The 12,924-nt window shown below is 42.7% G+C and overlaps 1 protein-coding gene across 4 annotated transcripts; it reads right to left on the reverse strand.

The window, feature by feature from the left end:
• Window positions 1-1,277: 1,277 nt before the first annotated feature.
• On the reverse strand, window positions 1,278-6,521 carry paqr7b (progestin and adipoQ receptor family member VII, b). 4 transcript variants are annotated; one of them, XM_047040719.1, is made up of 3 exons: window positions 6,442-6,521; window positions 6,237-6,294; window positions 1,278-4,617 (listed from the first exon to the last, which is right to left on the reverse strand). In XM_047040719.1, exons 1-3 carry the CDS (start codon window positions 6,504-6,506, stop codon window positions 3,553-3,555), a joined length of 1,188 nt encoding a protein of 395 aa, XP_046896675.1. In that variant the 5' UTR covers window positions 6,507-6,521; the 3' UTR covers window positions 1,278-3,552. The 4 variants fall into 4 exon arrangements, with proteins under 4 accessions (XP_046896675.1, XP_046896701.1, XP_046896684.1 ...); XM_047040745.1 differs by lacking the exons at window positions 6,237-6,294; window positions 6,442-6,521 and adding exons at window positions 5,197-5,265; window positions 5,397-5,720; XM_047040728.1 differs by lacking the exons at window positions 6,237-6,294; window positions 6,442-6,521 and adding an exon at window positions 5,762-5,929.
• Window positions 6,522-12,924: the final 6,403 nt, after the last annotated feature.

Here is a 12,924-nt window from a genome sequence, read left to right on the forward strand (position 1 = left end):
CGTGTCTTGGTTTCCTCATCCTCATTGAATGCAGCCAGAACAACTTAGGAAACAGTTCACAACAGCATGCGGTGAGTCTGAAAAAGCTGCTCGTTCCTCAAATGTCAGACGTTGGTGATGAGGAATGAGGGTTTGGTGCCCTATGCTGCCTTGAGCCGCACCTCCGCTAACCTGAACTCCACCCACAGATGCCCCGTTCCAGTGATGTTCTTTGGAGAGATGAAGAGAGTTAAATCATACTCAAAATAATTAGGTCACGTCTCGATTTGAAGCACCTCATTCATAAGTCCACAGACTTTAAATAACGATGGTATTATTAATGACTATCAACAACTCATAACAAATGATCCATTGGTTTGTGTGAGCGCAGGAGGATAGTTCATTGAATATTCACCAAGTACTAGCTGAGGATCATAAAAGGCCTCCTGAAAATTACTTTTCCTGATTGTCAATGGAAGGTAGGTCTTGCCTGCCCCCTGCTGGATGAAAGCACACATGAGGCAAAGTGCAGGGAATGTGAGAAATAACACAAACATTACAGAGAGAGCCTAATACCACCAATTACGAGAAACAGTATTACAGCAACAACAACAAAAAGGGAGATCAGTTAGACTGTTAACAATTCATGGATTTATTTTCCCGTGGGCTGTTTTGGTGGCTTTGTTTATTTGACTATGTTGACATCTAGTGGCGGTGACAAAAGACAAAGGACCAAGGGAGTTCATTTTGTACAGGTCCTGTGCCTGAATATAAATCAGTCCTGACCCTATCAGTGACACACACCTGCATCATTCAAGCAGGGCTATCAGTCACCGGAACAATCAATCATTTGCCAAAGCACACAGAACCAGGCAGGGAGCCAGTGTTCTCTGGTTGTTTAGTGGGTAGTGACTACATGGCTTTGGCTTTTGGTAGTTCTGCACATGCCTCTTTTTAGCTTGGCATGTTCCAACACGTTCCAACTGCCACTAGCCTATCTGACTCAGGAAAGTAATGGGTGTATCTCACCTCCTCTTACCCTTTACCCTCGACCCACAGAGAGGAGTCGTCGCTCCTTCTTCTTTGAACAAATGATGATTTTTTTTTAAATGTAAGTAAATGATTCAATATTTATATTCATTCAGCTCACCCATTTATCCAACGCCAGGCACATTTGAATCTGTGCCCTCTTGATGTGCAGTCAAATTCTCTATACCCCTATACAACAACCACCCCTTGCAACAAAGGTTGCATTTCAACAAATGTACTCTTGTATAGATGACTCAAACACCAGGGAATAAGTTAACACTCACTTATTTACTTAAAGGTCACAGAATATGAATACAGTCATTATCACACATTACAGGCATGTTTAACAGGCAAGACATTCTGTTTTTCTTCTCACCACAATCTGCTTCAGAATACACAAGAAGTGAGTCTTGTTATCGTTTGGAGACCAGTCTAATATTACAGTAGGGTCCGTGCAAGACAGTGAAATTCAGTTTTGTTACCAGCTGTAGGTTTCACATAAAGCTCAGAGTACAGTTAATTATACGGTTGTTCTTACTTGTGTAATAAGGCTGTAATTAAGGCTGTGTTGTAATTGTATTGATACACTGAGTTAGAAATAACTTTATGGCAACTTTGAAATAAATTGTGTGGCATTACTGCTGTAGTACTGATCCATTTGACAGTGTAACGTCTTATTAATAAAGTTATTTGAATCAATAATTGTGAAAAATTACAGCGTTACTAGACATGAAAAAGAGCAATTTGATGTTAAGCGTGTTACCCAGTTAACCATAAAGTAACCATAAAGGTTACACCCTTTTTCTAAACGTGCTTCTCACACAGTACGACATCATCAGTCCAACGCTTTCCATCTTTAGCAGTCGGTGCTGACGAACCACATGACTAAATCATATACATACGGTAGTGTGCAAATGTTATTGGTGCCTTCCTCATTCAATCGGCCAATGAGCACGCGTGGGTAACCCTGTCCTTCGCGTCTCTTTGAGTGACATCATCAGCCAGCTGTGCCTGTCATTTCACAACAAAAGGTGTCATCTAACCTAAGAGAACAAAAAGGGACCCTGATCTAAGGACCTCCCAACCCTCCCAGTGTTGGTGTACAAAGTGGAGAAGAGCCGAACCAGTTTCCACCGCCATGAGGGCTTCACAGCGTGGTATGCACTGGTGGGTATCTAAGACCACAACACAGAACATCTCGTTTCACTGATATACGTGGACTTTTTCATGGCCTCAATGTAACAATTGGCGCTGATGCACATTTTGCTGGCCAAATGTTCGCAGACCTATTTCTATGACTTCAAGCAAGAACATATAGAGTGTTCCGCTGTAAACAGAGCATTCCAACTTCAACCTAGACTGGGTTCCAAGGGAAGGGCACCTGGGGAGGACTACAGTGACGAAATCAAAGAGAAATGCAAGGCCAGGTATTCAAACAGTGCACACTTTGAAACACATCAACATTAAACTAAACAAGACATGCATCAAGGCACATTCATTCCCAAACACACAGACACACATACACAGACTTACAAACGGACAGGTCATATCACCATATTCAGACAGCCTGTTCGGTGCATGAAGTCAAGTCAATGAACAATCAGTGACTAAACAACATACCCAAAGGCATTGACATCATGGGGGGTGAAAGGCAAAAGCTGAGAGTTCCAGCCCTTTGAGTACAAAAGAAACATTATCAACAACAAAAACAAAGAGACATCATAGTAAATCCTGGACAACAAATCCTATCTGTCTTTGCCCCTACCAGCAAATTCCGAGTGCCAGTGCCATTCTGTCTATCTATCCCCTGTCAAAAGGAGGGTTTCAGATGAGAGGTCAGAGGTTTGGTTTGCAAATTGGGTGCTTTGTTTCCCCAGCTCGAGGCTGATGTTTGACAGGGTGCCCTGGACACGGGTCTCCATCAAACTGACAGCGTTACAGCTTGGAGGCCAAAAGACATGAGTTGGAGCCCGAGGGAATAATGAAGGGAAACACTACAGTGTTTGACAGCTGTGGGGGGAAAGAGCCAATCGATTGCAGCTCGTGGAGAAGTTTACCAGAGCTGGATCATCACAGAACTTCAAAATTAACTGGTTAAATTCTGGCACAACAATTTCATTGGGAAATCTATTTGCCTTCAAAATCAAATCGTGGTAATAGTCCTTACAGCCTGATTGGTGGTTCTGTTGGTTCTTTCTGCATACATTAACAGTTTATTGCATGCTTGGTGATGTCACTAAGTCCTTCCAGTTCTGGGTAACTGACCAGAATGAGTCAGTGATGAGTGCAAAAAACGTTTTTGGAGTGTGACAATCAGTGCTGTACAAATACCGACACTGTTCAGTCAACACACGCTCCGTAAGTTGCCAGGTAAATGTAGTTTGGCAAGCCACACGTACAACGAAAAAAAAAAAGGTTAAAGATAAAGTCACTGTTATCATACACGGATATATTTGAACGACACAAACGGCTGGTTTCTTTTGGTCAGGAATCTTGTTGTAAAAGCGATCCGAGCCATGCTTGAATTTCGTCCGTCCTTCGCGCCTACTCCACCTTCTCGGTGAGTGTGGCGCGGACGCGCTTGCGCACGTAGAAAGCGGTAAGGGCGCAGCAGCACGCCGTAAAGATGAACAGCGCCACCGCGTCATGGGCCAGGTCGCCGTGGAGACTCTCGTACAAGGGCCGGCGCTCAAAGTAGTCGATGCGGACCGCCTCTATCTGAACCAGGGTGCACAGCACCAGGAACACGTGGAAGATCTGGTGGCCCTGGCCGAAGAAATCGCACCTGCCCTTGAGCCAGCGCTCGGGGTGCGGACAGGCGAAGAAGTAGGCGCTGATCAGGAAGAAGAGAACCTGGTAGCGGTGGTAGGCCACGGCCGGGTCGGAGCAGCCCTTCTGGTAGCAGCTGTGGATGCGGTGGAGCACGGGGCTGATGTCCAGACAGTAGGCCAGGCCCGAGGGCACCACCTGGAACAGCTTGTGGGCAAACTTGGGCAGCCCCGGACTGGCGTACTTACCGTAGCAGCAGCCGAAACAAGACAGCCAGGCCAGGAACGCGGAGGCGGGCAGGAAGACGCCTCGCACCCGGCCGTGCCACTCCTCCTCGATGACGTAGTAGAAGTGCACCAGGGCGCTGCCGTACTGGTAGATGGCCACGCCCACGTAGTCCAGGAAGTAGAAGGTGTAGTGGGAGAGCTCGGACTTGGCGGAGAGCAGGTGAGCGAGGGCGCTGAACGACAGGTAGGTGAAGGCGGAGAGCAGGACGATGAACAGGGGCTGGGCGTGGGGGTCCCGGAGGAAGTCCACCATCTCGGAGATCTCCCGGCACTTGGCCAGGATGACGAGGGCGGCCAGGAGGTGCGTCCACACGTTGAGGGCCTCGTTGTGCCTCTGGAAGAGCGTGAGGAAGTAGTACCGCCAGCTGTGGTCTGGCTGGCGGTAGCCGCCGAGGATGTGCTGCTCGCGGAACACCCAGGGGACGTCGGACGCCTTGACGGTGCATGGCAGCGTGGGGAAGGCCGACTCCAGCAGACGAGGGATCTGGCGCAGCTGCTGGGCGTTGAAGTACAGTCGACCGATCTGCTCCATCACCACAGTCGCCATGGTAATCTGTGTGTGTGTGTGGGGGTGGGGGGGTGGGGGTGGAAAGGGGAAAGAGACAGATAGAATGAGCCCTGACCGTCCAAATCTATCTGGCCTTGACCTGTCATTTAGTGGTCTGTGTGGATTTATCATCTAATCCATGTGCATTAGGGCAGCCCATTTTGCTTTAGAAAGCTTTGATTCCATTGAAAAGTCAATTATTATGACATGGACTGGTATTTGCTACTGAGTAAGCTGATTCTACAGGCACAGCAATCATACTGTAATGTTAATAATGTGAATAGGTTGAATGAGAGTGCACAGCAAAACCAAAACAATCAGGGCTCCACAAAGGCAGGAATAATGAATGACAGTTCTGTATTAGCTTCTAATGCAGTAGGCTGCAAGGGGTTCGAGTCTATAGGAGACTGTAGCACAATTGTCTCAACTTGGCATTACCGGATCCTGAAAACCAAGATCAGCAATAATATTTTAAACCAGGAATTTGTTGACAATGGTATGAAGAGGAATCAACAAATCAACATCAACGAATTGAGATGCTTCGATAACCAGAAACGTGAAGATAGCAATGAATGGGGACATTACGTAAAATCTCTCCACCCAGTCTCCACATACCAGCCGTCCACACCCTCCGGTTTCTACAGTCGTTGCTCGCTGTTAAATAAAATATTCATAAGCGGAAAAAAATGAACGTCGAATATTCTAGGCTGTAGCCTACAGTGTATGTGTATGATCCATAGCCTATATTTTAAAATGGTATGGAGATAGCATAACTATTAACCTACAAATCGTCAGGCTTGGCTGGCTACTGAATCGATATCCGTCCCGTCACCATGAGTTAATGAGTTTGGTATTCTAAAAATAAGCCATGGGAAAGCAGGATTTTAGCAATTAAAAGATGTGATCATCAGATGAAGCCAACACATGGTTTCGAAACCGACACATGGTGTAAAGAAATGCGAGCATGATGAAAAGTCCTCTCATTCTATTTAAATTCCATATGAGAAAGAGACATGTCATTTCACAGAAGAAACGACAATTCCATAAGGTGCCGACTGCAGTCTTGGCATGCATACAGTACCCCTATTTAGCGAGTAGTCTAGGATACTAAATGTTCACGCAAATAGATTATAATTTGAGATGAACCTACCTGTAGATTTAAAATCTGTACCAGCACCCAAAGAAAATCTCTTTATATAATTTTTAAAGATTCCAAACTATATATCTACGAAATATAAGCATTGTCCGATAAAATACTAATGTGAAATTGTACAGTGTAGCCTACTCTCATAAGGGAGGCGCGCCTGTCGGCTTTGACCCGGCGACGAAGGATTCACGAGCAATTTGACAAACGTATTACTTAACCAATCAGCAGTTAGATTTGGTACCGTTGCGCTGCCCTCGCATAAGATATTGACCAATAGTATTGCAAGATCTCGGTCAACTGGGAAATACAATCGCCTACACGGTAAGGAATCCACTCCCACGTAAATTCCTGATGCTTTCTCGAAACAGTGTAACTATGTAGTCGCGAAGGCCTACAGGTTAAGCAGGTGGTATCATCATTCTTACATTACCAAACGAACATTCTCGCATGAACATGAAGGTGGAGGTAGCCTACTCACCGGTAGGCAACTGTCACAGTCTCGTCTGAATCTAGCTCCACGATTGGAAAACGACCATCTACAAAAAACGGTGCAGAACAAACTCAAACGGGAAAACGTTTTGAGCTGCTAGCACTACTCAGCTCCTGAAAGTGTTTCGATAAAGCTACTAGTGCATGGATTTGCCTACAGTTACTTAAATTGGCAATCATAAAGATTAACCTACCTGAATATCCGTTTGTCACTTTGCCTATAGTGATAGGCAGCAATATGGATTACTGAATGTCCCATTTTACTATTATCGCAGTATATTTGAATATAATTTTTGAGCAGTTCATACTTGACTTTACATTAAAACCTGTCTGTGTCATTGGCCTGCAACCTTTATCAGCATGGAGTTCATTGTGTTGCAACTAGTTTTCACTCAGTCTTCCCAGTGTGGGATAAAAAGTGACAAAGTGGCTTTGTGGTAAAACACTGCGAATATGTCACTGAAAGAGCTTCATTGTACCCTCGACCCAGCCCATAGTACATGTTCCCCCAAAAGGTATCTGGCAGCCTCACAGCTTCACGTGTGTTTCTCCGTGTCACGATCTGAGACAAGATCAGTCAGGTTCTAGACGATCTGTAAGAACCAGGACAACGTGAACATGCAGCATTTAGATCAATACCGCAAACAGGAAGAACTTTAGACTTGATAATGGCACCAGAGATTTGACTCTGGTGGGGACGGTTCTATTTCCATGAGTACAGGACCTCAACGAAGGATAACTCTTAGCTTTATCAGTCACATGACCCCTGGTTCTCAGAAAAGCTCAGAAAGTCGAGCTTGGAGAAGGAGCAAGCGTTTGGGAGTGGGGATAGAAACAGATTCAAGAAGTCGGAGAACAGGTTTAGCAAGGTGGTGAGAGAGGCTAAAGGACTGTACTCAGAGAGTACAGAGAGAGGAATAGGAGAGAGGAATAGTAGAGAGGAATAAGAGAGAGGAATAAGAGAGAGGAACAGGAGAGAGGTATAGGAGAGGAACAGGAGAGAGAAATAGGAGAGAGGAATAGGAGAAGAATAGGAGAGAGGAATAGGAGAGGAATAGGAGAGCAATAGGAGAGAGGAATAGGAGAGAGGAATAGGAGAGGAATGGGAGAGAGGAATAGGAGAGAGGAATAGGAGAGAGGAATCGGAGAGAGGAATAGGAGAGAGGAATAGGAGGAATAGGAGAGAGGAATCGGAGAGAGGAATAGGAGAGGAATAGGAGAGGAATAGGAGAAAGGAATAGGAGAGGAATAGGAGAGAGGAATAGGGGAGAGGAATAGGAGAGGAATAGGAGAGAGGAATAGGAGAGGAATAGGAGAGAGGAATAGCATTTTTACTTGTCATAAAGATATCATTAAGTGTTATTACACTGCCAAGTGATTTTATAACTATGTCAGAAACATTTTCTTTGACCTCAACAGTGTTACAATTGTCATAAAGGTGGAATTGTCATAAAGATGTCATTAGGTGCTATAACACTGTCAAATGCTTTTATAACAGGTCATTAACATGTTCCTTGACCTCAAGTACAGTGGTAACATTTTCACTTGTCATAAAGATATCATTAAGTGTTAATATACTGTCTTAACGTGTATATAAAATATACACGTTAACTTCTTACTCAAACAGAGGGTTCCAACATATTCTCTGCAGGTACATTTTGTAAAAAAAATTATAATCCAGACATAACATAGAAGATAGTTAAGTAATGGGCAACTTTAGGGTAAGAAACCATGTGATTAGCAGAAAGTCTTTGTCGTTTTTCAGCTCCCTGTTGGCCTCCTCCAGGTATTTAACACAGTCCTCAAGGTGTTCAATCTTTTGTCGATCCATATTGGTCTGTTGTCATCCTCCCACCATGTGTGCGTTTGGTGAAATGAGTTTCCATCTAGCTAGCAAGAGGTGTACAACGTAAAGAACACAATTACGTAATGTCAGCTCCATTAGTAAACTCACAGTTCCTCAGGTAACTTTGGCTAATCTAGCTACCTGTTTAAAATGCGCTCTCTAAGCGAAGAACAAATTATGCTAGCGCTACTAGTATGATAAGGCCTACGGAGTTAGCTTAGCTAGCGAGCTAACACCAGCTAACTTTACTTAGAACAAGAACGATCTATGTCAATGGTACAGTCAATTCCCGAAGAGAATCCAAGTAAGACAAAGACATTGCCAGATGATGTTGTCTCAGCTAGTGTCAAGTTGTCATAACAAAGACATCACAAACAATGTCAACCTTGCATAAGAAATGACATAATTCACCGAATGACACCTAATGACAACATTCATAAACATTCGTTAACATCCTTTCATGTGTCATGTCATGGTTATGACAGTGCCATGACAGTGTCATGTCACTCTTATTCACACCCCTTCAAATAAAGTGTTACCGTACTTTTTAACTTTTAATTTACTAAGATCCGTATATGTTTATTGTTTCCACCTACCTGCCACAGTAAATTCCATGTTTGTGTAAACATACATGGCGAACAAACCAAATTCTGATTCTGATGTCTTCAAAACACATTGTTTTTTTGGGGAAAATAAACCCATAATTCCCACTAAAATCTGGCCTCAAACCTGAAATCGTATCCTTGATTTTGTTTTAGAGAGTTGTAATACCAGTGATGGATCAGGACTTGGACCAGGACCTTGACCCCAGTCAAAAGGAGCGCTTGTGGAGTGGGGATGAGGCTGCGAGGTGTCTCAGCTGTGGAGTGAGGATGAGGCTGGGATGAGGCTGCAAGGTGTCTCAGCTGTGGAGTGGGGATGAGGCTGGGATGAGGCTGCGACGTGTCTCAGCTGTGGAGTGGGGATGAGGCTGGGATGAGGCTGCGACGTGTCTCAGCTGTGGAGTGGGGATGAGGCTGGGATGAGGCTGCGACGTGTCTCAGCTGTGGAGTGGGGATGAGGCTGGGATGAGGCTGCGACGTGTCTCAGCTGTGGAGTGGGGATGAGGCTGGGATGAGGCTGCAAGGTGTCTCAGCTGTGGTTGCTCTCCAGCAGGCCCACGGCGGGGGGCCCACGGCGGGGGGCCAGGGGGTCCACGGTGGGGGGCCAGGGGGTCCACGGTGGGGGCCCAGGAGCAGAGTGACTAGGTTCCATGGTACCAGAGAGATGAGAAGTCGATCATCCATTTGCTCTGCGAGGCTGACAAAGACCGCTCTGTGTGTCGCACCAGTCAGCATTCTGATGCTGGCTCTCCTCAGTACAGGGAGTGTCTGACAATCTATGCAAACTTCTGTCCTGCGCAGTTAATGCTTCTTGGACCTAGTTGTTACAATTTGAAAAAAATATGTGTCCATTTCCTTCAGTTCTCATGCAGAACTGTCCTTGACAGTTTTTTTACAATCACTTTGACACAAATTTCAGAACCGTGATGTCCTTTAAAAAAAATCTAGACACGAAACTCCCAACTGATCAAAATGCATTTTTCAAAACGCTATCACAATTTTTTATTCCTTTGATACAATACACCCCACCAATAGATCATTTGTTCATTGAACTATAATCATCTGTTCAATTATGACACAATTAAACAGCAAAGTATTACAATTTTTAAATGAAATTCACACATCACAACATCTGAAATGTCTTATTTCAGAAATGTACTTGCATTACAATGATCTAACTGTCAATTGATACTACTGCTCAAAATGATATGTAACTGTTGCATTACTCTTAATCCATAGTTTTATAGGAACTGACAAACAATATTCCAAGTTTAGAACATGAAAGTTTCAGTATAATGAGATCCATAGACACCAATTACTATAAACATAAACAAATTGGACTAAACCATCTTGTTTTCAGATTTGAAAACCAGCAGCACCTGTAGGTATGCAGGCCTTTGTAATTGCTTTGTCAATTTACAGCCTTGTACTTGACCCCATACTCTCCCTTCCTCAATCCTATTGAGGAATTTCTCTCCACATCGAAGTGGAAGGTGTACTATAGGCACCTTTATGAACGAGTTACCCCTTCTCCAGGCCATGGATGAGGCATGCAATTACATTGTGGCAGACCAGTGTCAGGCCAGGATTTGCCATGCCCAAAGGTCTTTTCAGAGCTGTTTGTCAAATGAAAACATCCATTGCGACGTGGATGGAAACCTGTGGCCAAATCCACAAGACAGGGTTGATGGAATTGTAGGTTCGAATAATCAATCCTTTGCTTTGCTCTGTTTGTTTTTTGAGCCAGGCGAGGAACACTGCAGTACATGTTTTACGTACTCTAGTAGCATAGTTTTCCTTTGTAGATAATTATGTTTGCTTTGATACCAAAAAAACAAAGAAACTTTGTTTAGATTTTCCTCAATGATTCCACTGTCTGTAGTATTCTCTCTTAGTCCATTTATGTAGTTATTCAAAAAATAACTAAATGTAAATGTTATGAAACATGTATCAGATATTTTATAGTGCAATATTAACAGTAATGATTGTACAAACAACTACATGGTGAAACAAGAGGAATCTTGTATATGGATGATCTAAGTGAATGTTTCTATGGTATTTCATGATAAATGTGTTATTGGAACTAATGATCTTGCGTGCGCAAGGTGTCTTTAAAGATATGAACATACAATGCTATGCTTTGAACACGTGACAGTATGTGTTACAAATAGTTTTTTTTTCAAATGCTTACACAAATTGTTCTTATTTGTCCTCTTTATTTGCAAAACTTTACACATTTTCTGAAAGCATACCTCATACTCTCAGAACTCTACACACAAATCAAAACAAACACACACACAATGGGCAAAACCCCTTACTTCTCCTGTAAAATGAAACTTTACTTTCAAAACAATGTTATTTAATCTCAAAATGTAAAACACTATGATGAATGGAAAAAATGCATTTTTTTGTTCAGTGTTACACTTACTACAGACAGTACATACATAAGTGTGTTGTAAAATATCTGAGCATATTGTTTTACAGTAATACTCAGAACACACAAATATACGGTAACAAATATATTTTATTTTTGTACACAGTGTACATCCCAACCAACACAAAGTTGCACATACAGTGGTCTACATACAAAACAACAGAAGAATTTACTGTATACTGTATTCAGTTACATTATTATAATATTTCTTTTTAGTTGCCGTAATGTTATGGCGTTATTTTCTTGGACCATGTCCATAATTTCAGTTTCCTGTTCAGGAGACAGAATCTCATCAGGGGTTACGGGTCTTTGGCCTCCTCATCCTCGTCCTCCCCGTCCTCCTCCTCTTACTCTCACTCCTCTGGCTCTGCCTCTGTTTCCAATGTTGGCATCCATTGCTCCAAAACAGAAGAGGTCACCTGTTGCCCTTTTATGCTAAAGCTGTGATTGCTAATTGCAAAACTGTGTGACAGGTGTTTGCCCATGCGATGAGTCAGTGTGCATATTTGAATGGCAGTGTCTTCCTTGTGAAAACAAAATATTTTCTTCATGAAAATTGTGCCAAATGCAGAGAATTGTGTGTAATGTTTTGAAAAAAGTGTGTTTTAGAACTGCAATTTGAGTGTAAAGCAGGAATTGTGCTTGTACTGTAGTATAGCAGAATTGGTTCAGGGGGTTGGTGCATTAGTTACATGTTGTGGTCATTGTGTCTCAAGTATCAGTATTTGTGTGTAAACAATTGAGAAAAACTGTAACACATAAATCCAAGAACTGCACACACAAAATGCTAAATGCCTGGCTTCTCTTGCAAAATGAAGCACTGCATTCAAAATATCACAAACACGTCTCAAAAGCATTTTGAGATATATCATATACACACACTTTTTCAAAACCTAAAGCTCTTCTTTCATGAGCTCCTATGTACATTTTTGTACAAGATTGAAACTAAACTAATTTTTTTACTGTAAGCATTTGTGGTTGTGAAGTATTACACAGTACAAGTATTACATAGTACGAAAGAAAGAGTGTAGTAGGACAAAAACCAAACCCAATTTTGAAAAAGTGCTGTGTTTTGCAAAAAGTGTTTTATGAAATTGACAACTGAGTCAAAGGCCAAAAATGTGCGTATGGTTATGGAGATTAGAGGTGTGGTTCTGGTGTTTGAGTGTCAGGATCAGAAATTGTGTGAAAAGTAAGGAATTTGTGTGTAAGCTCACTGGATAAGTGTGTACCATGTTGGCTGAGGCCTTATCGCATAAGCCTGGGTTTGAGTCTGGTCCACGCCCTTTTCTGCTTGTCTTGCCGTCTTTTTCCTGTCTCTATCTGGTCACCATGAAGAGTTATACATCATTAAAGCAGTACCAGGCAATAATAATGTCAGAAATACCCCTCAAAATATATCTTCAAAATATTTTAGTATTGAAGTCTTGGTTGTCTGCAGAAATCTTAGTCATCAACCCAGTGCATAAACAGTAGAAAAATAACTAAATGACCTGGACCTCCATTACCAGCAAGTCCTCCAAATCTCTCCATTGTCAGATTCCAAAACACCACTAGATGTCAGCAGAGTCCACTCATTACAGTTTTTTCTGATTGCTCAAGCACAATTTTAAAAACGGCTCACTTTGTCAAAACACAACACACGATTAACACAACCAGACACACTAGTAGCAGAACACCTCCAATCTTTTGCTAAATGAAACACTTTGTTCAAAACTATAAAATCCTTTATAAAAAAAAACAATTCTGTCACCGTATGCCACACACATGGTTCATCAAATATGACTCTGTTTGA

Source organism: Hypomesus transpacificus, chromosome 2 (assembly GCF_021917145.1).
Source record: "Hypomesus transpacificus isolate Combined female chromosome 2, fHypTra1, whole genome shotgun sequence".
NCBI lineage: Eukaryota > Metazoa > Chordata > Actinopteri > Osmeriformes > Osmeridae > Hypomesus > Hypomesus transpacificus.

Bases quoted from the DNA above. Each gene is read 5' to 3' on its own strand.
- paqr7b (XM_047040719.1), bottom strand. From the start codon at position 6,506: ATGGGACATTCAGTAATCCATATTGCTGCCTATCACTATAGGCAAAGT. The intron at 6,295-6,441 runs GTAGGTTAATCT...CGTTTTTTGTAG, and splicing joins AGTGACAAACGGATATTCAG to ATGGTCGTTTTCCAATCGTG. The intron at 4,618-6,236 runs GTGAGTAGGCTA...ACACACACACAG, and splicing joins ACTGTGACAGTTGCCTACCG to ATTACCATGGCGACTGTGGT.